Source organism: Rhamphochromis longiceps, linkage group LG17 (assembly GCF_057381845.1).
Source record: "Rhamphochromis longiceps isolate RC_006_pf linkage group LG17, R_longiceps_female_GT1.1, whole genome shotgun sequence".
Taxonomy (NCBI): domain Eukaryota; kingdom Metazoa; phylum Chordata; class Actinopteri; order Cichliformes; family Cichlidae; genus Rhamphochromis; species Rhamphochromis longiceps.
The window spans coordinates 5,466,536-5,490,159 of NC_140573.1; the positions used below are offsets into that span (position 1 = coordinate 5,466,536).

General features: G+C 42.1%; 1 protein-coding gene across 1 annotated transcript in view; it reads right to left on the reverse strand.

Moving 5' to 3' along the window:
• camk1da (calcium/calmodulin-dependent protein kinase 1Da) overlaps positions 1–23,624 on the reverse strand; it is a 71,100-nt gene that overhangs the window by 7,655 nt on the left and 39,821 nt on the right. The window contains exons 3-6 of the mRNA XM_085387077.1: positions 20,985–21,059; positions 6,965–7,103; positions 6,423–6,549; positions 22–97 (exon numbers count right to left, since the gene is read on the reverse strand). Of these exons, the coding sequence (XP_085243203.1) occupies positions 22–97; positions 6,423–6,549; positions 6,965–7,103; positions 20,985–21,059 (417 nt within the window). The remainder of the gene's footprint in view (positions 1–21; positions 98–6,422; positions 6,550–6,964; positions 7,104–20,984; positions 21,060–23,624) is intronic.

Genomic DNA, 23,624 nt, shown 5'->3' on the forward strand with positions numbered 1-23,624 from the left:
AGAAGTTTAATTGGTACTTACAAGATGTAGGCGATCACTCCAATGGACCAGCAGTCGACCGCTTTACTATACGGCTTCTGGGCGAGAACCTCTGGAGCTGATAGAGAGAGGGAGAAACAAGCAGACACAGCGGGGTTAGAGAAAAAAACGGCTTTGGAACGACCTCAGTTTGGTGGTAAACCTAACTACAGTGCGTTTTTACTTTTTCAGCTTGAGGTCCAGTAACAACTGCGGTGTGATTTTTATATGAAAAAGGGGCTGTTTAATGAGACTGAGTACAGAGAAAATATGCAGACACCTCATGTCTGTTGAAATTAAAATCACATGCCAGTTCGGTGCACGGTGGGAAATATTCTGCAGGAGGTACAGATTCTCATAGGTGCAGAAATACATGGTACAACTAGCTCCAACTAGCTCTTCTAGTTAGCTTCAGACCCATTTTCTCTGCTGCTGGTGTCAGTAAGGGAGGCTTTCCAGGCCCGACCTTTCTCTGCAGCTCATTACCGAAGGCCCTGGACAGAGCAAATTACTGATGACAGCGAGGTCGCCGTAATATCACCTCACATATACACACACAAGGCTCTCGAAATAGATTTGGCATGCTCACACACATACACACAGAAGGAACACCAGTCATATCTGAGTCAAAATATAAACTTTGCACACTTGTGCTGAATCTGAGTGCTTACATTTGCTTATTAGTCTAATCTGACTCATTGTGTGTGTGTCTGTTCTGGGTTTTCTGGATGCAGAACTCGAGCATTTTTACCCACTGAGATCACCGTGTCTGCAGCTCACTAAGTCCAGAGTCGGTATCAGGGTACAATCATAATGTGTAATTTCTTAATAGTCAATCACTGAACTAACCCCGTAGTGGGTCTTTGGCTATGTCCTATTTCCAAGCGTGACTTTTCTTTTTGCTGGAAGAAGCAAATTTAACAGTTGAAAGTTATCATAATGAGAAAATGAAAAAATAACAATGAAAACTGAGTCTTTCATTCAAACGCAGTTGTAAATTGTCACCTTCTTTGATTGTATTTTCACACAAAGCACCTTGAGTGGAAAAACTGCAGGAGTTCCTCTCACGGATGAGAGGAATTGATGCAAAGTTCTGACCTTTCAAAGTAAAACGATGCAAATTTTTTGCTGACTGGGTGAGAATGTGAACTGACTCTTTAAAGATAGTACACCAAAAAAACCCCTGAAGAACAGCTGGGTGCTTTGAAGCGCTTGAGCCAAAGACAGCTGGAGTTCTTTCAGGTTCTTGAAGATATTTCCCAACTCATCTAAAAGGCCACTCCAGTTCTGCGAGTGGCTTCGACTCAAGCACTTTAGTCCACCATGACACGGACGATTGAGAACCTAAACAGACACACAGCTGGATTTAGTAAAGCTGCCCTGCAACAAAAACGATTCAACATTTATGTACCTTTCTGTGTGAATAGTGGGAAATGATCTGTTTGTGCGACTTATACGACTTTTGCAACATGCAAATGTGTGTCACCGAACCTCTGTCTCCTGTAGAATGCAATCAAAGAAATGCTCACACACAAGCAGATTAAGCACACTGCACACAGAGATTCACACAAAAATGAGATATAATATGATACAGAGCATGACTGTCTGTCTCAGAGTGATAAGCATGACTGGGGTGTGTGAAGAGCACAAACACGCATCGCTCCAGATGACATGGGAAGAAAAGAGATGATGCAGGAAGTGTAAACGGCGTCAGATGGGAACAACATGTGCTCATTTAATTCATCACGTGTTTGTTGGCTCACAGGAATCATTACAGAAACAGCTAAGTCCAACTAGTCGAACTAGGTCAAACTTTGTAATGCTCGGAGAGGGTCGAACGAACCCAAAGAGCTACATCTTAGACTCTACAGGCCTAACAGGGCATTTAGAAAACGAATGAACAAGAATGACTTGTCAGCAAACAGCCTCTTCTCTCGAAAAATGGCAGCACATGTTCGGTACGTAAGGTTCCATTTGAACAAACCAGACTGTGGAACAATGTCCACACCAAAGTGAGGATCTTTGAACATGCCAGGTTGAGAGAAAACCAAATATGGCACGAACGCGTCATACCAACTCTCAAGCAGGGTGGTGGATGAGTAATGATTTGGGCTTGTTTGGCAGCCACAGGACCTTGACAGCTATTGTGTCGACCATAAACTACTCTGTTTATCAAAGGATTCATGAGTCAAATGTGAGGCCATCTGTCCAAGAAAAATGAAGTCATGAAACAGGACGATGATCCCAAGCACAGCAGCAAATCTGCAACAGAATGGCTGAAAAAGGACAGAATCAAGGTGTAGCAGTGGCTCAAAGTCCAGACCTCAACCTGATTGAAATGCTGTGATGGGACCTTAATAGAGCCACGCATAAATGAATGCCTATAAACTTCACTGAAATGACGCAACTTTATAAAGAAAATGGGACATAAATTCCTCCACAATTATGTGAGAGACAGATAAAAGTCACACAAAAGACAATTACTTCAAGTTATTGCTGCTAAAGATGCTTCCACAAGCCACTGAATCATGGGGTACGGATAGTTTTGGGGGGGGTTCTTGAAAAACTGTGTTTTTCTCCTTTTTTGTGTGCAGTCATTAGTGTGTAATGCCAGAAGTGATTTGAAGGTCTGGATGAACTGGACCTTCATCTCTCGTTACAGCATTTTGCGACTTTGGACAAGTTGCAATTTATCTGTGTAAACAGGTAAGCTAGTGTTAGCTCACAGTTGTCAGACGAAACCACAATAGATTTTTTTATCTCCAAAAACAAATAAAGATCTCTTTGTTTGGTTCTGGCTACTGTTAGCTAACACTGGTTATTTTCTTGTATGTCTTTTAACGACCAAAAACAGTAACAGCACTAACAAAATTCAAATTCAAATTTTATTTGTCATGTACACAGTACGATATGTAGTGAAATGCTTGGACAACTGCTCGTGACCTAAAGAAAACAAAAAAGGAAAAGGCTATGAATAAGATAGGAAATAAATATGAAAAATTAAAAAGGGTAAATTTAACTAGGAAGGAATAAAATATAAATTAAGGTTAAAAATGAAATAACTGTACAACACAAATTAGAATGAAGGGTAAATTTAACTGGGAAGAATAAGATAAAATATATAAATTAAAGTTGAAAATAAAATAACTGTACAACAAAATACACAATACACAATATAGAACTATATAAGAATGTATGAAGAAATCTAAATATAAATAAATATATACACAATAACAGCAGCTGTACAAGTATTAACCGGAAATGAAGAATATAGTGACCAGTGTTGTGCAAAACCAAAGTCCAGAAAGTCCAGTGTGTGTGTAAGAACCATATGTGTGGGTCAGTACTGTGTGGTGGTGTGATTGAGAGACCGTATCGCCTGCGGGAAGAAGCTCCTCCTCAGTCTCTCTGTGTTGGTCTTCAGGGAGCGGAATCGCTTTCCTGACCTCAGCAGAGAGAACAGTCTGTTGTTGGGATGGCTGAGGTCCTTCACGATCTTCCTGGCCTTGGTCCAGCACCGCCTGCTGTAGATTGAGTGCAGGTCAGGGAGCTCGGAGCGGATGGTGCGCTCAGCTGACCGCACAACCCTCTGTAGAGCTCGTCTGTCCTGCATGGTGCTGTTCCCGAACCAGGTTAAGATGTTTCCCGCCAGGATGCTCTCTATGGTGCACGAGTAAAAGTTCCTGAGCACCTTGGAGGGCAGTTGGAAGTCTCTCAAGCGTCTGAGGTGGTAGAGACGCTGTCGGGCCTTTTTCACCACGGTGTTGATGTGACAGGACCATGACAGGTCCTGCGTGATGTGAACTCCGAGGTATTTGAAGCTGTCCACTCTCTCCACTGGGCACTCGTTGATGACGTGGGTCTGGTAGTTCCTCTCCTGCTTAGTGCTGAAGTCCACTATCAGCTCCTTTGTCTTACTGACGTTTAGAAGGAGGTTGTTCCTCTGGCACCAGTTCTCCAGATTCCTAATCTCCTTCAGGTAGGCCGTCTCGTTGTTATCAGAGATCAGGCCCACCACGACGGTGTCGTCAGAAAACTTGATGATGGTGGTGGAGCTGGTAGTGGCCACACAGTCATATGTGTACAAAGAGTACAGCAGGGGGCTCAGAACACACCCCTGGGGGGCTCCAGTGCTGAGAGTGGTGGAGGCTGAGACATGTCCGCCCATCCTTACTGCCTGTGGTCTGCCAGTTAGGAAGTTGGAGATCCACTGACACATAGATGAGCTGAGTCCCAGATGCTCCAGCTTGGTGGTGAGTGTGGAGGGAATTATGGTGTTAAATGCAGAGCTGTAGTCTATGAAGAGCATTTTAACATAATTCCCCCTTCTAGTGTCCAAGTGAGTGAGTGATGTGTGGAGGAGATGAGAGATGGCATCGTCTGTGGAACGATTTGGACGGTAAGCGAACTGTAGTGGGTCCAGTGTGTCTGGTAGTGAAGAAATGATGAAGTCTCTGACCAGGCGTTCAAAGCACTTCATCACTACTGAGGTGAGGGCTACAGGGCGATAGTCATTGAGAGAAGCAGGGTGGGGTTTCTTCGGGACAGGAACAATGATGGACTCTTTGAAGCATGTGGGGATCACCGACTGAGATAAAGAGATGTTGAATATCTCAGTGAACACAGGAGCTAGCTGGTATGCGCAGTCTCTTAGGATACGACCTGGGATGCCGTCTGGTCCTGCTGCTTTCCTGGTGTTCACTCTCTTGAAGGCTCTCCTTACTTCATGCTCGGAGATGACGAGCACGTTTCCGGTGCTGGCAGTATCTTCCTGTCTGCAGCCGTTAGCGCCGCTAACACTAGCATTGTTGGAGACCTTAGCTGCAGCCTCGAAGCGAGCATAGAAAGTGTTCAGCTCGTCTGCCAGAGTCACGGCCGCGTTCGTCATACCGGTTGTTGGTGCTTTATAGTCCGTTATTGTCCTTAGTCCCCGCCACAGGCTCCTAGAGTCACTCTGTTGGAGTTGTGACTCTAGTTTCCTCCCGTAGCGCTGCTTCGCCTCTTTCACCGCCCTCCGCACGTTATATGACGCGGCTTTGTACGGGTCCATGTCCCCCGTTGTGAGTCCCGTGTTGTAGGCAGCGGTGCGGGATCTCAGAGCGTTGCGGATGGTTTTATCCACCCACGGCTTCTGGTTGGGAAACGTTGTGATAGTCTTTGTCTCCACGGTATCATCCGCTAGTTTCCCGATGAATCCCACAACTGCTTCCGTAAACACGTTGACGTCATCGTCGGAGCTGTTTCTGAACATGCCCCAGTCTGCGTCATCGAGTGCGTCCTGTAACGCGGCCACCGATTGATCCGTCCAGCGCGCGACCTTCCTCTGAACCGGAACTTCCTGTTTCAGCCTTTGTTTGTATTTTGGCATGAGAAAGATGGCGGCGTGATCAGATTTGCCAAACGGGGGGCGGGATTGTGCCTTGTAGCCGTCCTTGACCGTAGTGTAGCAGTGGTCCAGTGTCCTTTCACCCCTGGTGGGGCAGGTGATGTGTTGATAAAAGTTCGGCGCTGCGCGTTTGAGGTTGGCGCTATTAAAGTCCCCCGTCACAATAAGCGCAGCGTCCCGGTGTTGTGTCTGGTGCTGTGTGAGTGCCTCATGCAGCTCGCATAAGGCGGTGACCGTGTCCGCTTGTGGTGGAATATAAACGGCACTTACAATGACCGATGTAAATTCCCGAGGTAGATAAAAAGGACGACACATGATGGACAGTAGTTCCAGATTTGGTGTGCAGGAGCATGTGAGAGGAACAACGTTCGCACTGTTGCACCAGTTGTTGTTCACCATTAAACACACGCCGCCTCCCCTTGACTTCCCCGAGTCCCGTGTCCTGTCCATGCGGTGAACCGAGAAGAACTCGGCCGGCTGGATGGCGTGGTCCGGCACCGCTGGGTTCAGCCATGTCTCGGTGAAGCAGAGGAGATTGCAGTCCCGAATGTCTCTCTGGAACTTTATCCTGGCCCTGAGGTCGTCAAGCTTGTTCTCCAGTGACTGGACGTTGGCGAGCAGGATGCTAGGCAGAGGTGTGCGGTGTGCACGAGCTCTCAGCCTGTTCCTGACGCCGGCTCGCTTCCCTCTAGGCCGCCGCCGCTTCCCTTTGTTTTCCCTCGAGATCTCACTCGGCCAGCTCGGATCCGGAGTTAAAAACTTCGAATTGTGAGTACATTGTATACCAATAGAAACAAGAGTGTCACTGTCATACCTAATGTACCCAATGGTGATGATTTTGCCGATTTAGAAACGCTGAAAACTAACTTAAAAAACAAAGACAAAGAAAAAGTGGTCGGAGCAGTCGTGACGGCAGCCGACCTCACCGGCGCCATCTTATCAGAGGGGATAAACTGTGATTTTAAGAGGAAAGAAATAAGAACGTTGAGGACAGGCGGTGACGGTGCGACCGGCTTACCCACATATCCTGGCGTGCCACAGGCAGTTGACATGACGTCACCGCTGCCCTCCATCTTTGAAAGACCAAAGTCACTGATCATAATCTTGGACTCGTCTTGAGGATTAAAATACAACAGGTTCTCTGGCTGAAGAAAGAAAGAAAGAAAGAAAGAAAGAAAGAAAGAAAGAAAGAAAGAAAGAAAGAAAGAAAGAAAGAAAGAAAGAAAGAATTTTGGATTACAAACACTGTCACTTTGTTTAATGTCTCAGGCAGTTAATAGACAGACAACCTTATTGCTCATTTTACACAGTCTTGGTTAATGGAGGTCACTCTGACCAATCCATTCCTTCAAACAGCTGACACACACTACACTCACCCACAATGCACTGCATGTGTCGAGCTGCTGCCCTTATTGCAGCAGTAAATCAAGGGCTGTCAAGTGAGAATGAAGCACTTGTGTGGATTTAAAGTGTGGAATGGGAGAGTGAGTGTTTGTGTGTATGTGGGGTAAGACTTCAGTGAAGAAGCAGGGAATGTGTGTGTGTGTTTGAGTGTTTTACCTTCAGGTCTCGGTGCACGATTCCCATCCTGTGCAGGTAGTTAACGGCGTCCAGGACTTGCCGGATCAGCGTGCTTGCGTCTTTCTCCGTGTAGAATCCTTTTTCCACGATTCGGTCGAACAGCTCGCCGCCAGACACCCTGCAGGACGGGACAAAGGGTGCATGTGGGAAGAAGAAGACCTTACACACACAAACACACACACAGCAGTATCTGGTAGCAGGCTGGGGGGATTTGCTGGGTTGATATTTTTGGTAATTTATGAGCAGTACAGCTTCCCAGCCAAGAGTTTGTGGAAATGGTGAGCCATGTGCCAGCTCACACACGGACAACCAAACACACACACACACACACACACACACACACACACACACACACACACACACACACACACACACACACACACACACACACACACACACACACTGATATTCCCTGCAGCTTCATAATTGTAATATATACACATTTCTTTTGAAGATGTGCTAAAAGTTGGCAAAGCATCCTTTAAATACAGTGAATCCTTTCATTTCTTCCTTCATACACATTCACCACTGACTTAAATATTTTCTAACTTCTCCACGATTGCACTGCAGCTCTCAGAGTTTTATAATATTTCAAGAATATTCTTTAATCTTTATCCTACTTTCTTTTCCTTTCACTGCAGCAGAAGCCAAAGAAAAAGCTTAAGTTAAAATGTCACAGTGGAGCAGTGGGGGGAAAGACGTAAGAGCAAGAGGAGACAAAAAGGACCGATGTGTGTGAATTTGTGCGTTTGTGACGTGCGATATTACTGCAGTAGTAGATGATTAAAGATGAGCCTCAATCTTACAGAAAGGATAATTCCACTTCATTTGTTTTTCTTGTCCCAAAATGTGAGCGGCACATCAGATTCCATGAATACAGGGCAGCTCAATTTTGAGAAAAGATTATAAGAGAAGGACAGAAGACAGCGTGTAAGTATTCAGTGAGGAAAAAAACCCGTCTCCCATCAAAGTGATCTAAAGGTTCTGAAATATTTGCAATGCAGCTCACACTGTCAGCAGTCGGAGAAAAAAACTCATTTGTGACCCAAGAAAAACATTTAGGAAGTAAAAGGCAAATTTCTCCACCCCGGGCAAATTCTTTCAACAGTTAGTGTTAACTTTTATGACTCGAGAGCACATGAAACAACTTGTCCAGGTATACACAACATGCAGTTTATGCAGGTGAGAACAGCCCTCCACTTAGTTAACAGACACATAGCTCCCCCTACTGGAGAGGACCATCTTAATTGCCCCAGCAACATTAGCAGTAATAGAATACATTAATAGTATTAATATAAAGAATGAGCACAAAAACTTGATAGAAGTAGAACACCTTATACAGTATGCTTTGATTTACACACGAATAAAAATGACAAAAATAAATATACCCTTCATATATAGAAACACCCATGGCCAGGAATGTGTACATATGACAGAAAGGACACATGTGGATTCACAAGGGCAAACATGTCCACACACACAGATCAGATTCGAGCATACAGTTCACACTGACGACATAAAAAAAAAAAAATCTAAAAGAACCACTAAACCAATTTTTCTCTCCTCAAAGAGGACAGCGACTTGTTCGGTTTTAGAGAGCGCAATGCCTGGGCATGACAAAAAAGGGCTGAATACACACACACACACACACACACACACACACACACACACACACACACACACACACACACACACACACACACACACACGATACAACGGAGATCAGCCTCCAGGCTGCATTGTTGCATAAGTGTTTGCGTAAGAAGACCATGGCAATCAGACAGGAGCTCCCACACAAGAACACAACACAAGTGCACAGTCACACACGTACAGATACAAGGGCAGGACCATATACACACATACACAATACACACATGCGCACACATGCATATACACACAGTGAAAAGGAAATGCAGAAATGCAGCGAAAGGCGAGCACAAACAGACCAAAATCAAAACACAAACACATGCAACATCGTAGACACAACACAGATCCTAAGACACACAAACACCAGAATAATGTCTGCCAAATTACCCGCATTCATCATTTCTCAATTGATATATCATTGCAAAATGCGGGAGATCAAAGATCCCGATGTCAACAATGCTCCACGCTGTGCTGGATATGGGTTTAGCCTACACTATTTCACCTAAAAAATCAACAACAACAAAAAGAGACAATCTGTTTGATTATGAGCTTTAAGCATCATACTCCCAGCCTCATGTGACCATGGCTCCACTAAAGCAGGTGTCCCCACCCAGGGCACAGCCCCCGACATCCGTCACTGTCAGCAGGGGAAGACTTGTTAAACACACACATAATGGCCAAGTCTAAAAACGCTCAAAGTATCACCCTGTTTTTTCATTTCAGGCAAGAATTTATGTCTTTGATGATAGCTACAAATGATTTTAAATGACTTTAATTCCACAGTAAAGAAATGTGATCAGCAGCTAAAAGCAGAATCATAGAGTACTACTCCATAATGTGAATCAGCATGGCATTTGCTGAGTACTCTCCCAGGACAGGAGAGAAATATGTTCCCCATATTTCGTGCCTCAGTCTCTGTCTCTGTTAGCTGTTGGCTTGCGTTTTTAACTTCCTGTTTTATTTGAGCTTTAAAAAATTAGAGATGAGCTTAATGTTAATCGTGACTGCCTGTGAGTATGCATTTGGGTCCTCATTCACCTACATATGACAAGATGTTAATCCTGTCAGCAGTCTGGATTCCTCCATATGGAAGCCACAGTGTTGTGAAACTGAAAGAAACTGCAGGGGGCTAACCAGCTTGGAAATTTTCTTGAACAGTGTTTTGGTACAAGGTTTTTGTGTCATTGTGACCAAAGAAATTAATTGTACCATGACAGCACCTGATATCTCTGGCTGGAGCCTTTATAAGAACTCTAGTAAGAGGAGAAGGGCAGCAGAGGATGTGATGATGCCATTCCAGTGGTCCACTATGATCCTGGTGCCAATGGTATGGTGACAGCCTTCTCTAATCAAGAGTACAAAGCATGTATGTGGAATTGTCATAATTTGGTAGGTTGGGCTGGGTTTGGTTCACTTTCTCTCAGGTGGTTAACTCTTCACTCTCAGGTGAAGTTGCTGGTTGGACTTGGCTGACCACATCAGCCCAGCGTGCAGGAGTTCTGACCAAACTGGTCAGTTTCAGGTATGAAGCAATGGTAAATAGACTGGTTCTTACGTTATATTTGTCTATGCCTAAGAGCTTTCTATCTGACATTTACATTCACATTCAGTATCTTGCCCAAGGCGCTTTCAATATAGACTGGAGCAGCCAGGGAAACCTCCAAACCACCAACCTTCTGATTAGTAGATCACCTGCTCTACCTCCCAAACTACATCCCAAACGAAGAATATATCTGGGCAAAAAAGTGCACCGTTCTTCGCCAGAAAGTCATCGCTGCTACGGTGACAAACTCCCACGGTTAATTCCTTGTCTCAAAGTTATTCGTGCCTGGAATCTGCCTTGAAAATCTGTCTGCTCAAGTCACTCTTGCCTGTGGATGACACGAGCATCGCTCCATTGCATTGAGCCGGTGAATCTTGTAAAGGAAGGAACTCACCGGCTCAAAACCTGCCTGCCCGCTCTTCACCTGTACCGGCCCACCTTGGTAACCCAGCTGAGCTCCTATTTATCTCTGTAGAAGGTAAGACAATCTTAAAAAATTTAGATGACCTTATGCTATGTACTCACCACCCATATATGAGTATTAGCATTCTCTCTCATCTCTAATAGACCTACAGTATGTGTCATATCTTATTCAACCCAAAACACCTTTTAAATGTGCACACAGTTACCTAAGTCTGCTCACTAAGTCCGGTTTATATCTAATGATGATATTCTGGCCATTTTATTAGCTAGTAAAGACCGGGATGAGACAAAACACCCAGCATGAGGGGTCCACAAGCTGGTGTACTCCTAGTGCCAGTCCCAAGCCTGGACGAATGGGAAGATTGTATCAGGAAGGGCATCTGGAGTAAATTATGCAGATCCATCTGCTGTGATGACCCCTTGGGAAATAAGGGAGCAGCTGAAAGTACTTTACCTTTATTTGGGGAAGACACACAATTATATAGCTACTTGATATTATACAACCCCCTCTAATCAAATTTCCCTGTTATTACAAACAAAATATTATGAGACATAACAAGATTGAACGAGTGGTTCCTAGGAGCTCTGTAATCCTTAACAGCAAATAATCTAAAATGACATACTTTCTATCTTAATTTTGTGTCTTCACATCCATCTAGAGACGGCATCCATCTAATTTATCTGCATCCATCTGTGTGATGTTTGATGATGTCAAGCCACAATTACACACAGCAACACTGCTGTGACTACAAAAAGAACAAAAGAACCCACACTTCGTTTTGTTTCAATGAATTATTGAGCAGGCATGCTGGACGCTGATGCACGGGCCCATCTGCAAATCAATGCATCCTGTTTTTCGCTCTCATTTTATTCTTAAAGTTCTGACTGATGCTCAGAGTTCCAAGTAATGATATGTAACCCCACTGTTATCTTTGCCTGCCTGGTTTGCCAGACAAGTGCATCACACAGGTTAAATAGCTTTCACCTCACCTTGTCTGCAATGTGTCACAGTTGTGCTCTAACTTTGTTAACATGTACTTGCATAGCCTGGACAATAAATTATAGAATTCCTTTATTTTAAAAAAACAAGCAGTGAGTTTCATCTGAAAAGCTGGTTTTAGGGCAAATTAAGACTGTCAATATATAAGACTGTCTTGATAAATAAATTCATTTAACACACTGTACGATCTTTAGTATGTGCAGAAAATTGAATTCCATGGAAGAAGCTTCATTGCCTTCTCTTGGCAGCCTGCCACGTCCTGTTCGGTGATATTAGGTTTCTTCTGAGGAAAACTCCACAGGATACCTAAGCTGTTATGGTGTAATGATGGAGAGATCCCTGTGTTTAAAAGGAGTGACTACGACTGGCTATGACTATAGCCACCTTTAACAAGGTCACCTATAATGTATTTTTTTTAACCCAGCCTCATATTGGTGTGCATTAGCCACACCTCTGCCACACTGGGCTGGCGCACTGCAATGTAGTGCAGGGCTGTAGGGTGGAATCATGACATCCTTGCTTACGATGCAAGAACATTTTTGAAAAGTAAATGTTGCAACAGTCAGCCCGCTTGTCATGTCACTGTGCCTCATTCATCTCTCCTCTGTCAGCTGATGTGTTTACAAGCAGGCAGTGCTATTACTCTCACCGGACGATGGCTGTGCATCGCTGACGACGGCAAGCCTCGTTTTCTGCTCGTCACAGCAGAGAGACAGAGATCTGACCGCTGCCTCATTAGCTGAAATGTAGGGAGGAAAACCCCACTCCTGCATTTACACCTCCACTCTGCTTTTTTTGATCTCAAGCTTGTTTTTTCACGTGAACACTTAACTGAGATTAATTGTCTAAAATATCATGCAAACACAACAATTACCCTAATTAGATTAAACTCCATATCTGTGCAAACACAACCTGATTAACACAGCGAGACAGCTATTAAGCAACAGCACAAAAATAAGATCTTATTGTGGCATTTATTCAGGCTTTAGGAGAAAATGTTTCTGTTTCTTGTTCAAAGAACGCACATGCACACGTGAATATATATATATATATATATATATATATATATATATATATATATATATATATATATATATATATATATATATATATATATATATATATATATATATATATATATATATAAGCTGCAACCACCAAGTACCTGCAGAGGGTCAGGCAAGTCCTGAGGAGTCAGCTGAATAGTATGAACAAGATCCGGGCCATCAACATGTACGCCCTGCCCGTGATCAGGTACCCTGCTGGGGTAATAGGCTGGCCAAAGGAGGAGATAGAAGCCACTGACATAAAGACAAGAAAGCTCCTTACCATGCATGGAGGGTTTCACCCCAAGTCCAGCACCCTGAGGCTGTACGCTAAGCGGAAGGAAGGGGGCCGGGGACTGGTGAGTGTCAGCACCACATTCCAGGATGAGACAATGAACATCCAAGAATACATTGGGAAGATGGCCCCAACTGACCGAGTGCTCAGTGAATACCTCAGGCAGCAGAAACCCAAGAAAGAGGAGGGAGACGAGGAACCATCAAGGAAGGACAGGCCCCTGCACGGTATGTACCACCGGCAGATAGAGGAGGTGGCTGATATCCAGAAATCCTACCAGTGGCTGGACAAAGCTGGACTGAAAGACAGCACAGAGGCACTAATCATGGCAGCACAAGAACAAGCTCTGAGCACAAGATCCATAGAGGCTGGGGTCTATCACACCAGGCAAGACCCCAGGTGCAGGCTGTGTAAAGATGCCCCAGAGACAATCCAACACATAACAGCAGGGTGCAAGATGCTAGCAGGCAAGGCATACATGGAACGCCATAACCAAGTGGCCGGCATAGTGTACAGGAACATCTGTGCCGAGTATAACCTGGAAGTCCCGAGGTCAAAATGGGAGATGCCCCCAAGGGTGGTGGAGAATGACCAAGCTAAGATCCTGTGGGACTTCCAGATACAGACGGACAAAATGGTGGTGGCTAACCGACCGGACATAGTGGTAGTAGACAAACAGAAGAAGGCGGCTGTAGTGATCGATGTAGCGGTTCCGAATGACAGCAATAGCAGGAAGAAGGAACACGAGAAGCTGGAGAAATACCAAGGGCTCAGAGAAGAGCTCGAGAGGATGTGGAGGGTGAAGGTAACGGTGGTCCCCGTGGTAATCGGAGCACTAGGTGCGGTGACTCCCAAGCTAGGCGAGTGGCTCCAGCAGATCCCGGGAACAACATCGGAGATCTCTGTCCAGAAGAGCGCAGTCCTGGGAACAGCTAAGATACTGCGCAGGACCCTCAAGCTCCCAGGCCTCTGGTAGAGGACCCGAGCTTGAAGGATAAACCGCCCGCAGGGGCGTGCTGGGTGTTATAAATGGTATATGTTTTTTTTCTGCATTATTGTAGGATCTTTACCTTACAATGTAAAGAACCTTTAAGTGACTGTTGTGATTTGGTGCTGTGTAAATAAAACTGAATTAAATCCTTTAAGTCTTTAAAGGATTTAATTCAGTTTTAAAGACCCAAATAACTAATCTGATTAGGTCTTTAGGTGAAGCTAGCGTATAAGAAGTGTAAGTAGAGAGAGAAGAGTATCATGTAGGGCACTCTTTTAAAGGGTCATACTGTAGAACATAGAAGAGCTCTAATCAGGCAAATGCTTCTATAAATGGATCAAGTTGGGTCTTTAACATCAACTTTTTAAATTGCTAATTATAGCTGACTTGTAATTTAACTTTGGAAACACATTTTCTGCGCAACAATACAACCGAAGAAAAGACCACAAAAAAATCAATATGGTGGTGAACTCAGGACTAATTGCAATGTTTCAAGACTTTTGGAAGAGCCCCGACTGAACGGAAAGCTATCCTGCTCTTTTCCAACTCCAGATTTTTATTCTTTAATCGAGCAGCTTTGCATGACTCACAGGTCAACTAATCCTTACTTATCTCACACCGGGACTTGGTGCAGCCCCTGAGTTAATCCTCTGTCTGAAACAAGTTATTTTAGTTCCCTTTCCCCTCCCTTTAATCCAACTTTCTTCTCAGTAGCTGCCCCTCAGTCGCTGTGAACCTGAGATGACTATATTAAAGATATCCTCTGTCAGTGACATCTTACTTAGAGTAGAAAAAAGCCTGAGGATTTAGTGTTGTCTGAAGCCTCAGCTTTCGACTCACAGGTATCACAGCCTTTGTACTATTTTGGGGTTTTTTTAAATAGTCCTCTATTTGAGGCTTTTCTGTTTTTCAGGTTTGTGGAGTTTTGCTTTTTAGTTTTGGGTAGTTTGAGGCTTAGACACATATTTTAAGTCCCTTTGCAAGGTTTCTAAGGTCCCTGCATTTTCTTTATTCTAGTGATAAATATTGCTCCCTCATTGTTCCCTGACTTCTTGTTAGGTTTTTTAAAAACTCAGGTCAGTGTTACTTTTGGTTACTGTTTCTGTTTTACATTAGAGGTTAGTTTTCTGTTGTTTGCTGTGTTAGTTTTGCTTCCTCTCAGTACTCCAGATTCCCTAATTGCTCTCGGTTTCTGTTAATTACGTTCGTCTTTACCTCATTTCTCCTGTTTGTCACCCCCCAATCAGTCCTCAGTGTATTATCTTGTAACAAGACCAAGAGCCATGTTCTAATGTTGCTTCAGTCTCATCTGAACACATCCAAACTGTACAAATGAACTGAAGAAGTGAAATACAGCCAACAACCCAACTGTCAGTGGACAAGCCACAACAAACAAAGGCTTAAAATTTTGAATACTGACAAAAAAAGTTGTCTGCTTCTGTTGAGTCCAGCTGATCACAAGCTTCCCACAAGCTCAATAGAAGAAACTGAAAAAGATGATACTATTCCAAAGGAATATAGAAAACTGTGTTAAGAATCCCAGGTGCTACTTTGTTTGGATTCATTGAAAGCCAGTTCTTTTATTTATTTATTTTTTACTGATATGCAATTCACAGCACAAACAGCATCAATATAAAGCCCACATTGCACTCGGTTGCATCGATTTTCATAGCAGCATGGTCTGATTGCCTCCCTGCGGTCAAGGTTACGTAAGACAAGCTATGATGAACAGGAATGAAGGAAATTCTGTCAGACTGCATTGATCTGCCATACTGCAATTACATGAGAAATCTGCAAAAATCCTTGTTTTTAAATGTGGTTTCTGATTACTGAATAAGAAAACCAGCACACCACTGAATACAAATGAGGTTAATTAGTACTGTAATGATCAGTAGAAATGCAGCTATTGCCAAGCTTCACTTTGCAGAAGCACTGTTGAGTTGGTGCTCTGGGAAAACGCAGCTTTTCAGTCACCATTTACAAGAACAGTTGGACACAGCTGCACAGGGTTAAAATAGATGCAGAGATGAAGCTGCAGTTCTGTGTTTTGCTTGGAGAAGGACAGCATGCAATGCTGATGCTAGATCAAAAAGGATTCTGAGCTACTCTAGCTTTTGATCCTTTCACATTGCCTTTTATATTATGACAAATTCATAATACATCTGGGCATCATAACTACAACTGACACACTGAAATAATTAGTTCAGCACATGTGCAAATAATCACTTTGGGCACATTTTGTTTCTATCCAAACTATGGTTATCTCAGGCAATTTTAGCTCTGAGAACCACCATGCCACTGTGCTACCCCTTGCAATAGTATAAAACATGTGCATATTGTTTGCAAATTAATATGTAAGTTACCCACATGCCCAATTTGTTATATATTCAAAGTGGGTTAAGCATTTAACCATGTTTGAAGCTGACCTGTGTTCAAGCAGATTGTACCTGGAAAAATAGTGAGCAGGAGGAAGATATAAAGAGAAGGAAAGCAATGAAATAAAAAAAAAAAAAGCAGAGGGCAGATGGTGTGAAAGAGGAGAGGAAAAGGGGATGGAGGGTTAGAGGGAGATATCAGAGACCGGTCTTTCTTGTTACTGTTCTTTTTCTCAAAGAAATAAAACAGCAGGTACAGCCAACGTCTTTTGGTTACAGTTTTTTACAGACGCTAGGACACATTTCTCAATACTTAGGTCACTTTTGCAAAACTCTTCACACAATCCTCCTAACTGACCGTCAGCTTGGCAAAGCAGTTCATTTCACATTCAAAATGCACTACAACTACCAAAACACTTCATTCAGGTCTCAAATAAACTCATTCTTCCAGAACACTAGCAAAGGTTGACAGCCGACAAACACACTTTGTCACCCACAAAAAACCTAAAAAACACTAACAACATGTAGCATTACACAGTGTTTACTTGTGTAAAACAAGGACACATCTCTGTTTATAATTTCAATATATGTTACTAGAATGAATCAGACATCATGCAGAATTCGTTAATATTTGTTTATGTATTTTTATGTTTTTGCACTAAGTAATCCCAAAATACAAGAATTTGTATACACACCATCCACTGATACACATACAATAGTAATGCTAATCTACTCGGTCTCCTCCATTTGGCCACAGGTTCTCATCCACATCACATCTTATGTCATCTAGGGCAATACACCTAGGAAAGAATCTTCTGGCATGGCAGAATTGAAGGAGTTGAAAAATTGAAGGAGTAACACCTGTGTAGATGTTCATCTACAATGAGAATCAGCTGTGGCTGGTTAAACTGCATTTTTAGATTTAAAATATGTTTCAATAAAATATTGCTGTTGAATTTTGCTGTCTTTTCAAGTTTTGCATTGTGTTATTGTTTTGGCCATAAGTTTAACAGTTTTGAAAACAGTATGTAAGCACATGCAAAATGTCCTGTATGTACAAAGATTTTTGGCAGTTGTTGTGTCTGAGTGAGAAGATAATTCATGAAATTTGAGAGATGTAGTCATTGAATGCATTTTGTGCCAAAACAATGATAACTGGTCCTCAGTTTAGCCCACATAGACTTCTGTTGTGCTCACTGTGTGAGGAGTTTTGCAAACGTGACCTAAGTATTGAGAAATGTGTCCTAGCGTCTGTAAAAACTGTAATGAACTACTGAATTTTGAAACCTATGTTAGTCAAAGTAGAAAAAAAATCTTGCCTTTGATTCTTAACCTTAACTTTAACCACAGTCACTGCTAGATCAAGTGAGAGCACTCAGCGATAATAACTTGCTTCTTTACCAAACAGCAGTCAGCTCTGTTAACTGGTTTATCCATGACAACAGGAGATTTAATCAAAATGTTAAGATTGTAGGTTAACAGCTTAACCACAGTTAAGACCTTTGACTGGAGTCTGGCCAACAGAAGGATTTTAAGTGACGTAAAAGCTTAAGGAAACTGTTTCTTAATTTGTCATCAGAATGGAGTGAGGAGAAAAAAAGCGTTGCCCAGACGTAGTTAATCTGTGTTTGTTATGTCTGGAAAGTCATCCATTTATCTTGCCATCAACACATTGGCATCTTAGCTAGCTAGGACCTAGAGATTAGGTACAACCTTGGAAAAGTAACTAAGCAAATGTAGATAACAAATTTACAAATTTTACAGCAATGTTGATAGGAATCTTTGCTTAGTACACTACAAGTAAAGTTTCTGCTTCTACATTTTTAGCTCGTAGACTAGCTTAATCTAGCTAATTTGAAACACTTCATAATCTAATATTACTAAGTGAGTGCTGACTTTATGGCGATTTAATGCTTTAGCTGGCACAATTATTATTACTACTACTGGTAATATTAATCTAACTATAATGATTGCATGGAACTATTTAACAATCTATATGTTTGTGTGTGTGTGTGTGTGTGTGTGTGTGTGTGTGTGTGTGTGTGTGTGTGTGTAGCAGTCACCAAAATTTGTATCCACAAAGGAATTTTGTTCCCCAGGGCAGCGTTTTGCTAGTAATGATAATATCAATATTGCATTTCAACGTCTCTAACATCTGTTTTTAGACATGTAATATTGCATTTCTTAAAACATTTTTTTTTTAAATAAGATTGCAAAAAGCCATTAAGATTGAGATCTTTTTTCAAGGAGAAAAGGTTTGGGACAAACTTGACAGATAAATGACTGAAGGATCTGCAAACCTAAAACTGTTTTACTTTAAAAAGGGCTGGTAGTTTCATACTTTTTGGAGCTTATTCCACTTGTAAGCAGTTTAGTAAGTCGAGGCTATTTTAAAAAGGGACAGCTCTTAAAATGAACCTGTATTAAAATTAGTCTGTTTAAGGGTAACAAGAGCAGTACAGGGTAATAAATAAATATCATACTACTCCCTTAGCATTAATAATTGCATCCCAAGTTGCTATGACACAGTGAGTTATATGCAGTAAAGTATGTGGATGTGATGGCTAATAATGAGCGTCTATAGCTGCTGTGCAGGATTATTCTCATACAAATGCTTTTGACCTGGATGGAAAATGCCAAGGTTGTATGTACAACTCTGCCTGCTGCTGAACATAAATACCATTAAATATCGTTGATGTCAGTTCAAACTTCCATTACTAGATCAGGTCTGACTTAACTATGTCACAGTAACCTCACCAAGTTCACCTAGCCCCATATTAAAGAGTTGGTGAAACTGCTGACAATTTATCAGTCGGCCACAGTAATAGGATCTATAGTATACTACGAGGCTTTGACAGAATTGAATGCAAATTCTTCTTTAATCTACATATTAACGTTTCTTTCTTTTAAAACCAGGCTTATCGTCCAGGCAAAATAACCTCATTCATGCTCAAATCTTTAAAGTTTAATTGAAAAAAATACTTTTTTGACTATGAGAAAGCTGATAGAGGTACATTTGCATCTTCTAACAACTGTGATCAACCAACATGGTCTCACTCCCAAAGCATAACATTTTACACTAGGTGACAAATTGTCGGTATATTGCGCTTCCGGGTTCCCAACACGTCCCTATATTACAAGATCAGAAAAATGAGGAAACATGAGAACCATTTGGAATGAATCTATACATGTAAGTTCGTTTTACTTAAATCGCTTTGAAAAACACTATCTAACGTCATTAAAGTGCTGGTTAAGGCTGGGGATAAGGTTAGGGTTAGGGTTAGGGATAAGGTTATGGTTAGGGCTGGAATACATGGCTGGAACGTGTATTACCGTGGGAGCGTCATTCTACTGGATGTCATCCATCACCCAGCGCGTAGCATAAGAGCGTGGAAGGTCACCTTTTGCGTTCCTTAGAAACGCCTCGGGACTTGAGAAATCGTCAGTATATTACGCCTCGGGAGTGAGAATGGGCTGGATCAACACCTTGAGAGCCTTTTTTATCCAAGAATTCCAACAGGGTGCAAAATGTCATAAGCACAATGGCTTACCACCAAATAAGTGAGTGGATTATCTGCCAGCTGTCATAGGTAGGTTAAATATTAGCTTTAACTTATGAGCTTATTCATAAGTTAAAGACCTCAAAATCGTTTCCTGTATTGCCGCGAGTTGGCACAGAAACACAACCACCCAAACACATGCGGTAGGGGAGCAGATAATCCACTGGCATCGGCAATAAACACGCCACTGTTGTGTAAACCACGGCTCTGACTTCCACCTGAACTTGACTGGTTTGTTTCCAGCTCGAATGCCAAACTTCCAGACCAACTCCTTATGTAAGCAGCTCTAACCTTGAAGAGGAGGTTAGTGGGACACCTGTGGGTGAACCCTTTCCTCTAGTGCTGACCATCAAAGCAGAGATGTACATCAGATGATGTAATAGAAGCCTCGTAGCGGTGTGGTGGGCTTTGAGTACGTGTGTCTGTGTGTGCGTGCATGTGGGAGGACTGGTGGGCTTTGTGTGTTTTTTGTGTGTCTATGTGATGGGTGGGTGGACAGAAGAACGAGAGGTAAAGTGTGAGAATTTGAAAACACTCTGTAAATTAGCAACAATTTAAGTCAGAAGCAAATAAGAAATACGCACTCCGACATCTGAAACATTAAATTATTATTAATAAAAATCAAAAACAGAACAACAAAGAATTTGTATTCTTGTCCCTCGCTATAAGAAAACCAAAATGTCTGCCAGAATAAAATCTGACCCACTCGAGAAAGATTTAACATATAAACTATAACTAATATTTAAAATGTACTCATTTGTAGGCTAAAATTTCACAATAGGACAGCCCTCTATAATATGATATTACTTTTGTAGCACCAGCTTTGTCTTAAAGAAATAATATGTCTTCTTTTTTTAATTTCTACCCTACTAATACAATATTAAATAACAAACCCCAACCCCGCCCCCACAAACACACCCACAAATATATTACACAGCAGCTTTTACAGGCTGACGAGTCCCATTATGTGACAGAGCAGAGCTTGCAGTCACTAAATGAAATGGTCTTCCAGGGAGATGTGGGTGATTTGGGGGTCTCTGTTCCCATCAGTCACATTGTCGAACACAATGTCCTAAACACAATGACGACAACAGAAGAAGAAAAAGAACATTGACTCACAGCTGCATAATCAAGTAGAGGTGGTCGGGGCTCTCGTAGATGTCTTCCAGTGCCACAATGTTCTCATGCTTGATCCTGCAAAACAAAGACAAAGCAATCAGTAAAGATTTGTTTTTTTGAATCTGTTTTTTTAAAGTTTCTGCCACAGCCAACTGTCTTTTGTACACCTTAATATTCTGAGTTGTACATTGTTAACACTTTATGTCTCAACCAACAAAAAAGTGTCACCTCACGATCCATTTCTTAGCTGCTCTGAAGCTACTGATTGAATTAAACAATGAGTTTTAATGAGCCTCCCACATGCCCATCTATACTATCGCAAAGTAATAAAGTCATAGACAGGAAGTTAAATGACAGTAAAGTTCCTGATTTCTCAGTACTGATTATAGAAATTTCAGTTTTTAGTCATGTTAAACACTTGTTGAAACTTATTTTTCATATATTAAGATGATTTTGGACATCCTTGCAAAATACTATAATAAATAATATATATTGTGTATATATGTTGTGTGTTTTGTAAAGAATATGAACATACACATGCTGGTAACCATTAGTTACATCTTACTAGTACAGGGTGAGACCCACTTTTACCTTTTGTACTGCCATAATTCTATATATTACAATCCCAACAAAGGCCTGTAGTCATTCAACACGAAGTGTTTTCTTGTCTTCTTCTGAAATGTAGTTGGCTGTAAGTATTAAAAACTGGAATTACTTTATTTCTTTGCTTGCCCTGTCTCCCTCCCCTCATCCACAACCGGCTACAGCAGATGGCTGCTTTTTCCTGTTAAAAGGGAGTTTTTCCTTCCCACTGTTGCCAAGTGCCTTCTCACAGGAGGTTGTCAAATTGTTGGGGTTTTGTTTGCATTACTTTAAGGTCTTTACCTTACAAAATAAAGTGCCTTGAGGTGCCTTGAGTAGCGATTTGCCACTAACTAACTAACTAAGGTACAGAAAAAAATACAGCTGAAGGCAAAGGGGGTTTCGTTGGACCTTACTGAAGAGATTTACTGAAAAGGTATTAAACCAATAAGAATCACACTGAATTATAGGGCATTAAACAATTTATATTTAACTTTATACAGTGTGCATGTTTATCACAATCCTAACTAATCCAAGGCAGCTACCATGTTTTCTGTGCCTCATCCATACTCGCAGCAACCAGTGAAGACTGTGGTGTACACAACTCCAGAAAAATAAATAGCAATTGTACATTGAATTTAGATCCTTTTGTAATTGCAAAAATCAAGAAAAAGTTATTTTACTCTGATGCCAGCACAAACTTTTCACAGAAATCGAACCAACAATCTATTTCAACCAAAACCTCTTCACACTTTCCCATCACAATTTCTGCTCATTTTTTTTGCTTCTCTGCTGATTTCTCCATGGTTACAGCAGCATGATGGGGTGTTTCCCTTCTTCCGTGTGTGTGTGTGTGCGTGTTTGTGTGTGTTTTGTCAGTGTGTAGCTGTCTGTTTGTTATCCTAATATGCCGTGCCTAGTGGAAACACGACTAATTTTGTGTGCGTGGTTGCAGGTTAATCATCTTTTGCACAGTAAACAGAGGTAATCCCCCCTGGCCTAACTCAGGCATATACACACAGAAGCGCACACAGCAGGTGTGCAGGTAAACATCTAACACCTATTAAAGAGCGTATGATCGCAGCGGCAGCAGGTATGAATCACAGAGCTGAGACGTGACTCATACTCATGCTCATACAAGTACTGGTTGAAAAGGGGTAATGTGTGTGTGAGCGTGTGTGTGTGTGTGCCCTGTCAAGGATAATGAACGGCTGACAGGAAAAGCCTGAGTGTAATGGCAGAGCAGATCCGGAGCGCATTCAGAAAAACCCTCTTTTTGCATTAAATGCCTGGTGTGGCAGTTAGTTGTTCTCATTCATGGATTTCTCCTGCATGTATCTCCTGTTACTGCTGCACATAGACTGGGTAAATAACGGGATTGTGTCATTCAGACACAGGCCTCTTCGACATTAACGCTTCCTCACGCCTTCATGCCGACATCCCCGCAACGGTGATGTGAGAGCCACGTTTGCCACACGTGCAAAAGACTCAACATTTGATCGTTAATTAATTAATTTTTCTCTGGCAATGTCACAAACAGCAAGGTTTGCGTGCTTGTGTCTTTGTGTTTGCTGCAGTGTGAGTTTCAAAGCATTGTGCCCTACCCCTAGCACATAGACACTAAGAAATTGATCTCTCTTCTGCAAAAAGCACGGCGCGCATCAGAGGCAAATATAGGAATCTTACAGCAGATTATAAAACAGAGTTAGTAAGATAGTGAGACAGGTGACCAGATTGCTCATTCAGATGTTAAAAGACACCTTCAGATGTGAGATCTGTACATATTTTAAAATATATCAATATATTTTTAAAAACAAGATTAAAACAAAAGTAAGTAGATAATTGCATCTGTGCTTTTTGTCCAGATCAGCACGGGCTTGGAGAAGGCATTTGACTACATCCCTCGCAGGATCTTGTTCAGCAGGAGTATGGGGTACGTGGCTCATTGCTATGGGCTATGTGGTCCAGTGAGAGCTTGGTTCATATTGATGGATCCCCTCCCCTGTGGGTGGTGGACTCTACTGGTGCTTGTTATTGATTCTGTTCATGTTCACAACT